The sequence below is a fragment of the Haliotis asinina genome, chromosome 15 (assembly GCF_037392515.1).
Source record: "Haliotis asinina isolate JCU_RB_2024 chromosome 15, JCU_Hal_asi_v2, whole genome shotgun sequence".
Lineage (NCBI taxonomy): Eukaryota > Metazoa > Mollusca > Gastropoda > Lepetellida > Haliotidae > Haliotis > Haliotis asinina.
Genome location: NC_090294.1, coordinates 24,561,145 through 24,576,747, shown reverse-complemented (window position 1 = coordinate 24,576,747; position 15,603 = coordinate 24,561,145). Strand labels below are relative to the sequence as shown.

The 15,603-nt window shown below is 36.4% G+C and overlaps 1 protein-coding gene across 1 annotated transcript in view; it reads left to right on the top strand.

Moving 5' to 3' along the window:
- Nucleotides 1-15,603, top strand: part of LOC137264929 (uncharacterized) — a 77,300-nt gene that overhangs the window by 22,081 nt on the left and 39,616 nt on the right. Inside the window, exons 5-10 of the mRNA XM_067800282.1 lie at nucleotides 2,444-2,914; nucleotides 9,049-9,113; nucleotides 9,639-9,902; nucleotides 12,430-12,651; nucleotides 13,867-13,918; nucleotides 15,288-15,410. Coding sequence (XP_067656383.1) covers nucleotides 2,444-2,914; nucleotides 9,049-9,113; nucleotides 9,639-9,902; nucleotides 12,430-12,651; nucleotides 13,867-13,918; nucleotides 15,288-15,410 — 1,197 coding nt within the window. The remainder of the gene's footprint in view (nucleotides 1-2,443; nucleotides 2,915-9,048; nucleotides 9,114-9,638; nucleotides 9,903-12,429; nucleotides 12,652-13,866; nucleotides 13,919-15,287; nucleotides 15,411-15,603) is intronic.

Below are 15,603 nucleotides of genomic sequence, written 5' to 3'. Positions count from 1 at the left end.
GATATAGTTGTTATCAGTAGACATGCGGGTGAGATTCTATTTATCATTCAAAATCATTCTTCATTCATTTTCAGTGAACAATGCACTCTCATAACGTTGTGACATCATTAAGTTCATGATGTCATAGCATTGTCAGGGCTTTGTGCAAAATCTACTCCTAGGAGATATGGTGTGATCTCACATATGCAATATCTCCTGTAGAACACAGTTTTGATGATAAATTCTATGGTCTCTGGTTACATATGCTTCATTGTAGGCCAGAACAGAAGTCCAAGAAACTTTCAGGGCAGAAGCTCTCAAACATGGTCAGCCATCCAAGGACTCTCCATGACAATTATTACTTATCTTCAGCTGATTTGTGACCTAACCTGACTGGCCAGAAATTTTGCAAAAGAAATGTTGTTAATGTCATGACTGACTTCTCAGTTTCAAGCTACCAGTTGATCATGTTTGTCAATTGCTAGAGAACTGGGATTTAAGACTTAAACTCTTTGAATCTTTAAGAGGAGAATATGTGCATTTTAGGAATGTTACAGATACAGAGCCCCAAACTAACTTTTCAATAGAAAGAATATTCTGCCAAAGTATAGACCAAAGTGCAATGAAACTATGGATGATTTTGAAGCATGAGGTGAAGTACAAGCATTAAAATACAACTTTGAGGAAAAAAATGAAAACTGGAAAAGTGAATTCAAATGTGGTAAGTCACACCCCATAAGAGATAATATTCAGTCAGACTAACAACATTAGAAAATTCAGTGATGGTGAAAAAATTGTAAACCACATACATGATAGTAATTGCATGGCAGTTCATAACATCATTATGTCTATACAGGAGGGCATGAACTGCACTCAAGCAGTTTTTATGATACTACTGTACAGTAGAACATGGATATAGCGAACACGGATATAGCAAACAAACGGATATAGCGAACAAATTTAAAAGTCCCGTCAATGGTCTCTTTATAATATCATTAAAATTATACGTGAATAACGAACTCGTGAGTAGCGAATTAACGGTTATAGCAAACTGATTTCCTGACCCCAAGCCCAATTAACGACGTGAGTAGCGAACTCACTCATGTCAGCTCAGTGTCAACTCAGCGACTTAGCGATATACATCAACCTTGTGGGCGGTGAATCAACATTGTTTGATAGTCATTAATTAATTAACAAAAGAAACACATCGTGTTTAAAAGCTTGACTGATACACAGATCTTCAGTTCGCTCTCATCGCTATGGCAGGCAAACGTAAAGCTATCACCTTTGACACAAAGCTTCAGATAATCCAGGCTGTAGAATCAGGAGTAAGATCGAAGACAAACATCGCTCTCGACTTTGGCATTCCGAAATCAACACTCAGTTCCATTATTAAGAATCGCGACTCGATACTGGCAAAATGTGTCTCTAGTGATTTCGGCCCCGCCTGCAAGAAGTTACGAACTGCAAATCACCAAGATGTGGAAGATGCGCTCTACAAATGGTTTCAAGGAGCGAGAAGTGAAAACATTCCCATGAGTGGTCCCATGTTGCAGACTAAGGCAAATGAATTGGCATCCAAGTTAGGTCATTTAGATTTCAGTTGCAACAGTGCTTGGATTGACAGGTTCAAACAGAGGTGTGGTATCGTATGCAAATCAGCTCACGGGGAAAGTGCATCAGTTGACCCCAACCTCGTCAATGATTAGCTGAAAATTTTAATGTCAATGTACAAGAATAAAAATATGTAGCCCATGTATATATGTGTCTCTTCATCTCTATAAGCCAATATGGCTGTCAAACGTGAATAACGAACAATGGATATAGCGAACTAAATCCCTTGGTCCCTTGGAGTTCGTTATATCCGTGTTCTACTGTATGTATAAGACAGATACAGGAAATGTTTCATTTGTCACACATTGAGGAACTTTTAGAACAAACGTTTTTATTTATGAAAAGTTTTAGACAATGTTGATAGGACACCAGTACGTTTGGCTCCAAAGCAGAACGATGAATACAGTTTAACTCAAACACAAATAAATATAAAATGGTCAATGAAATGCTGATTATAGCAAAACATCAAAACATTTGATCAATTCTGTGAGATTTTTGCAGAAATTATATCCTGCAAATAAAAAAATTCTTTAAAAAACCTATCATTATGATAATGACACAGTTCATTATATTAGTGAATTGGCAATCACTCCAAAACTATTCTTTCAAAAATAATTGTAAACATTAGTGAATGATATAGTGTTGAAAGGTACCCAACCCTAAAAGGTACTTGATTCTAGTGTATGAGAAATTGAAATTCCAACAAAACAATACATTGCATTTGACCATTTTCTAAAATGCATTGTCTTAATATATTAGGGTTCCAATAAGTTGAAACTTAGAAAATCTGTATAATTTGCCTGTTCCAAATAATGTATCAAATACCTCAGAATGACCTATTTCTTTGCAGATGGATCCCTGAAGAAGAGAATTCAGAGCTTAGATCAGACAAAAGATCAGTTACTGATGATTCATTGTGACAACCATGGCTTGAGCTGGTTAAAAACCAAGAGAGTTGTATTCTTTTTCGTGCCAGTAACCCTGAAAGAGGGTAAAGGTAAAGAAAAAGAATCAGTGAGGAAAACAGTCCAGCGTATCATCACACAAGAAGCAAAAAGCCAAACTTTAAGGAACAGTTCTTGTGTATTTGTCGTTGAAACATTGAACAAGAAAGGATTGTTTGGAATTGGTGTCAAGGCCATCATCCGTGGTTCTCAGGAAGCCTTTGAAGAATGTGTAAATTGCATTGATGTGCAACTACTTGCAGATGAAACAATGTCCACAGAGGTTGTGAAAACCCTTAAGAAAGCATGCCCTGAATCAAGACAAATCAGTCGGCCAAGTCAGGTCAAGGAGGCCAAAAGGAAATTTCCTGGAAAAGGTATATTTTTTTTTCCAGACACAACATATTTTTATTTTCCTTTACTCTGTGACACAAATGTGCCTCTTCTTCATCTTGCGTGCCCATTTGCTGTTGGTTACATCTGAGTTATCTGTAATTATCCCCTGCAGCGCATTTTGCTGGGGGTATTAAAATGCACCCAATCCGTCCGTCTGATATAGTCAACGCCTCATCTGTCCGTTCGTCAGTCCGTCCGTCCATAATCATTTTGTTTCCGAAGCATAACTCAGAAACCGTTCAATATTTTTAGACCAAACTTTATAGATATAGTAATCTCAGCCTATGGTTGTGCCTTTTGCCATTTACAGATTTTTGGCATTTATATTTTTTTTGTTTTTCCATGGAACATTTTGGTGTTAGTCTTATGGTGGGGTGGGCTTTGGAGCAGAACTCAAAAACTGTTCAATATTTTTCTGCAAAACTTGATAGATATATCAGTCAGAAGCTGAAGTGGTGCCTTTTGCAATGTACAGGTTTTTGTGATTTATTATTTGCTCAGTTTCCATGGAAAGGTTTCGGACATAGTCTCAAAATGGAGGGATGGGCTTCATTTCCAGAGCAGAAATCAAAAACCATTCAACGTTTTTCTGTAAAACTTGGTAGATATATCAATCTGAACCTATAGTGGTGCCTTTTTCTATTTACAGGTTTCTGTGATTTATTTGCATGGAAATGTTTCAGACATTGTTTTAGTCTCAAAAGTGAGAAGTGTGTTTCGTTTCTGGAGCAGAACTCTAAAACCGTTCAACATTTTTCTGCAAAACTTGGTAGATATATCATGCAGAAGTTGAAGTGGTGCCTTTTACTACTGACAGGTTTTTGTGATTTCTTAGTTTCTCGGTTTCCATTGAAGCGTTTGGTACTTAGTCTCAAAAGAGAGGTGTGTTTCGCTTCTGGACCTGAACTCAAAAACTTCTTAATATCTGTCAGTAAAACTTGATAGATATGTGTGGCAGACCCCAAAGTAGTGCCTTTTGCTATTTGCATGTTTTTCTGATTTATTATTTTGTCTGTTTCTATGGAAACGTTTCGGACTTAGTCTGTCTCAAAATGGAGGGATGTGCTTCGTTTCCGGAGCAGAACTCAAAAACCATTCAATATTTTTCTGCAAAACTTGCAAAACCATTTCATATCTTTCAAAAGATCTTGACAGATAAACGAGACAGATCTTGAACTGTCCGATGATGTGTCCTCTCAAATATGTTTTGGCTGGGGGGATATGTCATTTTCTGATGACTCTTGTTTTTTCCGGAGCAGAACTGTAAAACCATTCAATATTTCTTCACAAAACGTAGCACATAGAAAGATCTGGTGGTGTATTAGTGCCTTGTGGTAGTTTTGGTATTCTTAATGAAATATTTTTCACTTTTCCATGGCAATAAGTGTGACTTACACTGAAATTGGACATAATTTGGAAGGATATTGATGACTGTGTCTTCTTGTTGATCCCTTTTCTACTTTTCTCACCTTACAAAACCATATGGTTTACTCCCAGAATGTTGGCATGTTACGGTTGCTTATCTAATCCATTGTTTCAACTGTTGGGGTCGTATCAAATATTATGGTTGCAAGGGTTGACACATATATCACTGAAGAAAATGAAAAAAGAAAATGTAGATGTGAAAAAATTTACAGATTGATTGGACAAATAAATGGCATTTTATTTTTTCTCAAAACAGATTATTGTTTTTGCTCAAATTTCAAACTGACAATTTGAAAAAGCTGGAATTTTAACTTAACTGCATTTTTAGAACCAAAATGCCCAAACAACTAAAATTGTCTACTAGTTTTTAGTTTCTTCCTTGGGAATGTGTTTTCTCAAATTTAAGTAAAAACTCTGACTTTAAAGGTTGCTTCAAGAAACTCGGGCCAGGTCATACATTTGTCTACTGTCTGAATATGCAAATGAGAAGTTGTTGAGGGGTCAAGATCTGGTAACTGATTGGTAGCTAAGGCCATGATGTCGAAGCGGCACACTTTGGGCTCAGTGTTAATCCATCACAAAGAAGAAAGAAATTGCAATATGATGTGTTAGGATAAATTTACTTATATCATGAATATATCATTTCATGTAAATTATATTTGCTGTAAAGTTACATTTTGATTTATTGCAGCAATATTTTGAAGACTTTCATGTAAAACTAAGTAGAACTCTAACTACACAAGAACCAAATTTTAGGAAAATTAATGATTTGAAAAATAAAGCTGAGTGAGTTGAAACATACTGTTACATTTTTAACCCAATACCTTTCATGATGGCTATCTTGAATGCAATGGTTATTCTCAGAAAAAATGAATTGTGAATAGTTTCAGTCATGAAAGGTTAATGGGTTTTGAATGGAAACTTCATATTGTATATGTCAAAGTCATTCAGTATTGATTAGGCTTAGAAATGCTTGCATACATGGAAGCGTATATATATTTGAAAACTGACATTAACATGACCTTTAGACTGGTTTCAATTGTGGTTAGTGTTTTGTCATCACCAAACTCTTGTTCATGTATTCTGCCAGAGGTGCCAGCAAAGGGGAACTTCTTCTGCTTCTAACTCATTTTAACACAGCTTGAAGTATAAAACTTTATTGGACAACATGGATAAAAATTCAAAATGGATAGATATAGTGGAGGTCCGTTTGTCATATGATTTGATAAAGTTAAAATGGCTCATGATAACTGTTTGAAGGGACAAGATGAGAAATTTTATGAATACATTGCTCTAACACTTGATGGCCAATTTTCTATGAATTTGTTCATGAATCTACAGTTTCAGCAAATGTAAAGGTTTTCAAACAAATGTTAAGTTGTGTTGTCACCCTTCAAAGAGTTCATCCTGGTGCTATTCATGGGAGTCCATCCTAACAAAACAACAGGAAACTTCATGTTTTCTCTTGGGGCACACAAAATGGCTGAAATATTGCCAAAGTGACATTAAATTAAACTCACACTCATTCTTGTGGCACACATGCAAAAAACAAACTGTGGATTGTTAATATACACTTCATCCTCCCCATTGGGTACTTAGAATTGATCAGCCATTGGGGAAATTAATGTTAATTTACTATCCTCATAAAGATTGCTGGGATTGTGTCTTGAGAACTTCGTCTCCCTTTGTCAGTCTTACCAGCCTAGTCTCCATCACGAGACTAAAGAAGCAAGAAAGGTGCATAGTGTTACGGTTAAGAATTTACCGTGACAATTTAAGAAATCCCCTGTGAACCAGCAAAACAGAACAAAGACAAGTTGTTTACGTTCAAATTATGTTATTGTTATGTAACGAGAGCAAGGTATACAAAGTCACAAGTCAATATAACAATGCTGATTACAAATACAATTCAAGAGAGACAAAATCTAAGTCAGAGGGTCACAAAATACAATATAGCAAACTCACCAAAGTCTTGGTGTGAGAGAGAATCAACTACGGCAGAACGTCAACACAGCGATCGGTGTGACAGCAGATAATGTAGGTCTGGCATTGACGGGTTTCGATGATCAAACGTGGCAGTGTTGTAAATAAGTGTGAGTCTTGCCCTCAACACGGCAACCAGCCTTTATATATGTTTATACAGTCATTTCCCAGAAGTTTGGGCACAAACAAACATTGTCAACACTGTAGAATACCCTAGAATAAGTCTCCCGGAAGTAGATACATAGAAAACTAGGAGCAGATAAATTCCAGAAAACCAGAATTCTAAAAGTGTTGACCAGCTATTAAAACGAAATGTGACCCATTAATAATTATTACTGGATTAATAACAAAATATACAGAAAATACACACTCGTAACAATAGTAACTGCACTGAGGAACCAGTCCATTGACCCAGCTGGCAATGAAACAAAGTTTGTTACTAAGGAAGCCTGAATTGGTTTTAATTTTTTTTAAAGATAGCTTAGGGGCACAATGTCAGTGCTTAGGGATACAGTGTCAGTGTAATCTTAAGGTAGGCGCTACATCAATTATCTTCTCCACCTCATAAAAGAGCCAGGCTGGAGCCTAAAACATGGACCACACTGGATATCAAGTAGAAATCATGGACCATGATGGCTTATCCTGTTGGAGGACATCATAGCTAAGATTACAGGATTGAAGGTAACTGAACACTCACTGGGAGATGTACACAGCTTATCCTGTTGGAGGACATCATAGCTAAGATTACAGGATTGAAGGTAACTGAACACTCACTGGGAGATGTACACAGCATATCCTGTTGGAGGACATCATAGCTAAGATTACAGGATTGAAGGTATCTGAACACTCACTGGGAGATGTACACAGCATATACATGGACATGCCACAAGTCTTACATCCCAAGATACGACGATTTATATACAGTTATACAGAGCTTTATACAGACACTGCAGAGGAACAGAAGAGGAATCCTTAAACCACAATTTGGCCAGACACACAAACTTTTACAAATTAACATGGCCTTCTTCTGGATTCAGTGCTGTTCTACCTGAGCAAGAGGACTTCCTTTGGAATGCAACTGCTAGAGGCTCTGTTCTTCAACAGAAGACCTCAAGCACAAGCTGTCTCAGTTATCTTTTTATTTTAAGGTCATCAAGGATTTGAATGAGAGATTATCTTCTCTTAAGTATCCAGACCTTTTGACAGTTCTCTTTAAGGTAAAGGACCAGCCAAAAGGGATTTCAAGACTTTGAACACACAATAACTGAAGTTCTATTCAGTAGAGAAGGGAGACTGAGGGATTTTGATGAAAGAGGTCAGCTGGGATTCTTTAGTACACATCAACATTCTGAAGATGAGGGCAGTGTTCTTAACTATTCAGCACTTGGTAGTTGCTTACATCCATACGTTGTGGAGAATATTCTTTCCATGGCGCTTCCAAGGGAACTCTGCAATATAAAGGGTAGTATGGATTTTAGTGGAAGGTCTGCACAGACATTCTGCCTCACCTTGATCTATGAAACTGCAGTGAAGAGTCAGATCTGGAACAGCCAGTAATGTCAAAATAGCTCTGATTGTTTCAGACGTTCCACTATATCATAGGAAAGATGTAGATCTTTTACATATCACTGCAGAAGGCAGAGCTTTGGCATCAGGATTATTGCAGCTTCCTTTTGAATCTCGGGGAAAAAAACATGTATTGGATTGGATGGATTGGATGTACACTCATTTTACAGTGATCCATCTAGAGAGACAGTGAGGGGACTGAAGTTCCCAGAGAATCAACAGTCATGAACAGGACCCCTGAATCAAGCATTCACTTTCTCAGCTCATGCCAATACTTCTCATGGTTCAAGGTCAGTCAGAGAACAGAATTTCCAGGAATACTCTGGCAGCCTGGATTAACAAAACTATGAAACTAACTTGCTTTTTGGCAGAAGATCTGGGTTAAAGAAGGAGGGAGAGATAGATAATTTGCCAAGTAGGGATTCACAAACTTTGATATTAAACAATAATTGGACAGTTTCTTGAAAACAGCCACTCATACTTGCTTGAGAACATACAAGAGCCTGTATAGTAATCTGTAATATTAAATACAGCAGCAAGACACATTCTCATGTGTTGTCACAAAAATGAATTCAGGTCATTTTGTGTTAGCCATAGACATTTAGATTTGTGATGTTATATGGTTGTCCTCCTATCTTAGATTGGCGGTGCTGTAGGTGTTGCCTGTCTGGGATTCATGTATGAAATTATAGAGAAATGTATTCAAAAGAATTTGGAACATTATCAAAAAAAGCTCAGAGTACCTTTCCCAGGAGGAAAGTATGAGGTTTCCATTCATGTGGTTATTTCCTGCAGATATCACTTAAGGAACAGCTAGAAAAAAATAATGAGCACAAAATCATGAACTTCTCAAGCAGAAGCCTTGGATTGAGAAACAAGTTTCAGGAAAAAAAGTCAATCAAGTGTTAGAGGTAGTATTTTCAAAATTAGTTTTAGTGTTGATTATGTTCCAGTTCTTGTTTACTTTCCTAAGACCACTTCACTCTAGTTCATGAAAATATTTATGTCCGTGAACATTAGTTCGGCAGAAGTTTGTCATTTTCTCATACTCTTAAACTCTGAAATGATTAGAATTTCTAACTGCTCGATGTGTTAGAGATACATATATTATGAACATGAAACACATGTTTTCATGTTTCAGGGGAAAACGTTGAGCAACCCAAGCCATCAATCAAAATTGTTGTTGGGAAACTGGAAAATGTAGAGGTATGGATGTTATATGGCCCTGCTTACTAAACTTTGCTTGAAGTAGGACTTATTTCTCCAGATCATCCCTAAATGTCCCAATACATGATCCGAGCTCATCAACATCTTTACACAACAGTTTCTTATTACATCTGAAGATAAACAGTAATTAGTGTATAGATTTTGAAAGTTTTGAAAGATATATCTTCTCAAAGAAACTTTGTCAATCCCTAGTATATTTGGAATTAACATTTTTCCGTCTTTTCTTTCAAAGTTCAGTGTTGAGTGAAAATATGGGACGATATCAGGCATATTTGTTTGATAAAATACACCATAGTTTCTCAAGTCATTTGATGTTATCCTTGTATGATGAGAAAATATGAAGTCAAGTTCATCAAAAAGTTCATAGTTCTCAATTTATGAGATTCTTATAAATAATGTAAGCAGATTTACAGCAGCTGTTTTGACCATAGTTTATGGCAATTATTAAAGAAGTTATTACTTAAGTTGAATGTACAGACTCAATATATTATTTATTTTCATGAGGCGGATGTGCTGGTCAACTCTGCTCATGATAAGCTGGATCTAACACGTGGAAGAGTATCAAGAGCCTTAAATGCTGCGTCCGGGGGTCAGCTGCAAAAACAGTGTAAAAAAAAATACCCTAACGGCTTACAACTTGGTGAAGTGGCTGTCACAGAGTTTCAAGTTCAAGGGCAGAAAGAGAGATTGTGTCGCGTATTTCATGGTTTTCTTTACAAGTTTCCATCAGGATCACAAAATGATCCAACTGAAGATGAATGTTGGAAGGTAAGTTGACTTCAGAGAGCACATTTGTCCTTCAACATGCAAATATCAATTAATCAAATTATTAGACCAAGAAATATATAAACATATGTATATATAGTATTTAATCTGCTCCATAATTTTCCCCCAAAACACAAGTTTCATTATCCCCAGGCATGTAACGTGGGCCGGATATAGTCCACGCCTCGTCTGTCTGTCGTCATTTTGTTTCCGGAGCATAACTCAGAGACTGTTCATTTATGTTTTTTATCCACCGGCATGTAATGCGGAGGGGATATAGTCGACGCCCTGTCTGTTTGTCCTTCCATTTGTCCCACATCCGTCTGTCCGTAATCATTTTGTTTCCGAAGCATAACTCAGAAACCGTTCAATGTTTTTAGACCAAACTTGATAGATATAGTAATCTCAGCCTATGGTTGTGCCTTTTGCTATTTACAGATTTTTGGCATTTATCTTTTTTTTGTTTTTCCATGGAACATTTTGGTGTTAGTGTTATGGTGGGGTGGGCTTCGTTTCTGGAGCAGAACTCAAAAACCATTCAATGTTTTTCTGCAAAACTTTATAGATATATCAATCAGAAACTACAGTGGTGCCTTTTGCTACGTACAGGATCTTGTGATTTATTATTTTCTTGGTTTCCATGGAAACGTTTCGGACCTAGTCTGAAAAGTGAGAAGTGTGTTTCGTTTCTGGAGCAGAACTCAAAAACTTTTAAATATCTGTTAGTAAAACTTTCTAGATATGTGTGGCAGACCCAAAAGTGGTGCCTTTTGGTTTTTAAAGGTTTTTGTTATGTAGTATTTTCTTGGTTTCCATGGAAACTTTTTGGACTTAGTCTCAATATGGAGGGGTGGGCTTTGTTCCCAGAGCTCGACTCGAAAACCATTTCATATCTTTCAACAGATCTTGACAGATATATGAAATTGTGACTAATTGGTTACAGATATATGGCATTTATAATTTTCATGAATACCATGGAAACAATTCGACCGTAGTCTAAAAAAACAATGAGGAACTCTCAGATTATTTGTCTTTTCAAACATGTGGGGGCCGAGGTGATATGTCATCTTCTGATGACTCTTGTTATGATGTTCCATTTTCTCGGTTCCATGAACACGTTGCTGACTTCGTTTCCGGAGCACAACTCAAAAACCATTTCATATCTTTCAAAAGATCTTGGCAGATAAAGGAGACAGAACTTGAAATGGTGACTTTTTCTGATTACAGATATATGGTATTTATATTTTACATGAATTGCATTGAAACAATTCTAACTTGGTCTAAAAACACAATAAGTAACTGTCCGAAGATTTGTCCTTTCAAATATGTTTGGGCCAGGGGGATGTGTCATCTTCAGATGACTCTTGTTAAATTTTATCTGAATTGATGGACGGAGAAATATTCTGATGTTTATTGATGAAGTATTGTGATACTGACAACCCCCATTTGAAGGACTCTGTGTCTTTTCAAGGAGAAGACCAGTCAAAGAACACACTCGGCATACTGGCCAAAATCGTGTTGGAAATAGGTATTATCTATCCTAACAAGTTGCAATCTAAAGCAATACTTTTAACAAGATATTATTTGTTTATTTTTCAGGAAAAAACGGTTTATATGTTTGATAAGAAATTTTGAACAAATACCAATTTTTTCCCCAAAAATTACTACGATGTTGTAAAGGAGAGTGAATAGATCATGGATCCACTAGTGTCAACTAGTTTAAAGGATACCTGTCAGTGAAAAGGATTTCTGTTACAATACAAATCTCATTTGGTTATTTATTGTAGGCAGTGAAAAGGATTTTTGTTGAAATCCCTATGTCATTTGGTAATGAACAGTTGACAGTGACAGATTTTAAGGTGTAATGAGGGTCACACCACAGGATATGTGGCTCTGATGTAATAGAGATAGAGATAGTATCCTTTTAAATAATGAACAGTGACCACTATTGTCTTGCAGTTTCCGGGAATCTCATACCATTTGATCATGTTTTTCAACCAATCAGATTACAGAACACAGTAACTTTTGGTTTACAATTAAATAATGAACAGTGACCACTATTGTCTTGCAGTTTCCGGGAATCTAATACCATTTGATCATGTTTTTCAACCAATCAGATTACAGAAGACAGTAACTTTTGGTTTACAATTAAATAATGAACAGTGACCACTATTGTTTAACATTTGTTATTTGTATTTAATCCCATCAGTTTATGCATGACCTTTACTGACTGGAAAATACTTTGTTCAAATGACTTTGCAGGACCTCAGAAAATGCATTGACACCTCAAACTGATAGCTAAATCTTGGAATGATGTCAAGTTTGACCATATGATTTTATGGGCCTTTCAAGTTTTTTTGTGTCTAGAAAGTCAAGAGAGCTTTTTCATTATGCTTTGTCTGCCGTGAAGGAACAGTAAACCACTGCAAGCTTGTCCTCAACATTGTGTGTTGTCCTTTGTTATCAAGAGTTTTGTGAATTCATGTTTCGTGATTTTTTTGATAAATACATGGTGTTTGTATTTTTACAGGTGATGTACAGATTCATTTACCAGTGTCTGAATGAGGCATGTAAGCTTGAAGTGGAGTCAATTGCTTTTCCTGTTCTTGGAACTGGAACATTGAATTATCCAGTTGAAAACGTTGCAGAAGTAATGTTCACAGTTGTAGAATGGTTCTTCAATGAAACCACAACTTCATCACTAAAGACTGTGAAGTTTGTCGTGTATGAAGGAGACAAGGACATAATTCAGGTATTGTACAAAGAAGCCTCAGAATTTTGTATAATAATTAACTGTTTCCTCCGGCATGTAATGTGGGGCTATATAGTCGACACTTCGCCTGTCTGTCCGTTTGTCCATAATCATTTCGTGTCCGAAGGATAACTCAAAACACCTTCGATATTTTTAGTCCAGAATTGGAAGATTAAATCAACTGAACCAATGGGTTTTTTTGGGGGGGGGTATTTTTGTGTTTATCCATGGACTTAGTCTAGTGGCTAGGTGGGCTTTGTTTCCAGAGCTTAACTCGAAAACCTTCTTCAAAACTTGGCATGTATATCAGTCAGAACCTGAAGTGGTGCCTTTTGCTATTTACAGGTTTTTTTTAATCATTTGAATTTCTCTTCTTCCATGGAAACGTTTCAGACTGTATCAAAATGGAGGGATAGGCTTCATTTCCAGAGCATTTCACAAAAACCATTCAGTATTTTTCTGCAAAACTTGGTAGATACATCAGTCAGAACCTGAAGTGGTGCCTTTCCATGGAAACGTTTTGAACTTAGTCTCAAAAGTCAGAGGTGTGTTTCGTTTCCAGAGCACAACTTGAAAACCTCTTAATATCTGTCAGCAAAACTTTATAGATATTTATGGCAGACCGTAAAGTGGTACCATTTGCTATTTACAGGTTTTTGTGATTTATCATTTCCTGGGTTTCCATGGAAACGATTCGGACTTTGTCTCAAAATGGAAGGATGGGCCTTGTTTCCAGAGCAGAAGTCCAAAACTTCTTAATATCTTTCAGCAAAACTTAGCACATATGTGAGGCAGACCACAAAGCGGCGCATTTTGCTATTTACAAATTTTTCTTTTTCTTGGAAACGATTCATACTTAATCTCAAAATGGATCGATGGGCTACGTTTCTGGAGCACAGCTCCAAAACGATTTTGGCAGGTATATGAGACAGATCTTGAAGTAGTGCCTTCTGCTGTTTACAGATATATGACATTTCTGTCTTCCATCATTTCCATGGAAACGATTCAAACTTAGTCAAATAAAAGTCAAGTAACTGTCAGATAATTTGTCCTATCTAATATGTGGGGGCCGGGGGGGATATGTCATCTTCTGATGACTCTTGTTAAGTATCTTCTCTGTTTTGTTTATAGAACACATATGCTGACATACAAATATGAGTTAATGGGGTAACTCTTCCAGTATGAGTTAATGGGGTAAATCTTTTCACATTGCAGGTTTTTGATGCAGAATGGATGGCAAGAAGCTATAGGAGCAGCACTAAACAAGGTTAAATTATGCTCATATTTTCTTACAATGTCTTTTTGACTTGAATTCAAAGTTTCTTGCATTGAACATGAGGTAATAGTATAGTGGTGTGTACTATGTGAGGAAATGGTACTGAGTGGGTATGTATGTGAGTTGAATTTCACAACACTTGTAAGAATTTTCCATCAGTATCATGGTGGGGGTCACTTGAAATGGGCTTCACACATTATATAGATGTGGGGAATTGAACTCAGGCTTCTAATATGACTTAACCACTGGGTCCCAATGTCCCAAGGAAATTGTAGTAAAACTAATGACTTCACTAGATTTTGAAAACAATTTCAATTGTATTATTGGTACATTCAAAGTGTTCGGTCTAAAAGTAAACTGAGGTATTCAGAAGTGAAATAGGATGTCACAAATCTCAGTGTAGAAGAAGGATTAAAACTTTGATAGAACAACCACTTATCATAAAATGAATTTGAATGAGTTCAAAGGAGGCACACATAAAGGGAAACTTTTAGGCTGCATAAAAATAATTATATGTTTCTCAGGAACATTTTTTTCAAAAGTGGCGAGGATGGTAGGACTCTGGGGTTTTCTTTTTCATTTTTGATAGAAAAAAAAGTGACGAGGGAGGAACACGTTTTTTTCTCTCAGAAATACACCTTGTGAAGTTTAGTATGTGTTAATGAGTTGCAAATTCAGTCAGACTTGTTCTTAAAGACAGTGATTCTTAAAGTGGACAAATAGATGATCAGGACACGGCAAAGTCAAATTATTGTTTTTAAATGACAGTAAGAAATTGTTATGTGCTCAAATAAAAGTTATGCTCAGATGCCCGAGAAACATTTCACTTTTTTTTATTTAGCCATACAAATCTAAAAGAATGAACAAAATTGTGAATTTATAAATGAAATGATAGTGAGTGAGTGAATATTTAACGTCAAATTGGCAATTTTTCAGCCATATCATGACAGGAACAAATTTGCCGATTATAAAGAATATGTACATGTCATAAAACCTGTTGTCAGAGGGCAGTAAAACAACTAGACTTACAGCTTACAGTACCCTAGCTGGATACTTCAGAATGCCATATGGTAAAACATATTCAACAAAATAATTGATGCTTCATTCATGGCAGCTGATACAAATACATGGTGCAGAGATCAGTGGCATACCTTAAACAAATAAATTTTTTTAGCATAGATTTGGGGTTTGATTTTGATGGAACCATGTAAAAACTGGGACTGTGTTGAATACTCTGCCTCAGATAGATTCAGAAAAGTAACAAAGTCAAGTATTAATGTTTTAAACATGTTGACCAAATTAAAATTGTTGACTTGGTTTCTCCTAGAAACCCTAATAACTTCTTTCTGTGTGTGTTAAGGTTCCTTGGAAACCAGGCAGAAGTGTGGGAATCTCACGTTGCAGTTCATTGCAAGTGATATACGAAAGTGTAATGGATGCTCAGATGGACTGTTGTGTTTTTGGCAAAAACATCAACTCAAAGGTAGGCATTTAATTGAATGCTCAATAGTCCGGAGAGTTTTTGTAGTGGCACAGCACCTGATTCTGATGTCATGAGACAAAAGATAATTCACATTAGTGACAGTCAGGTGAACCAATTCTTATTGTGTTTGTTGTCAGTCTCATTGTCCAGTGATAATTTTGATTATACTGTCCTGCTTTTGATCTTCGAGTAG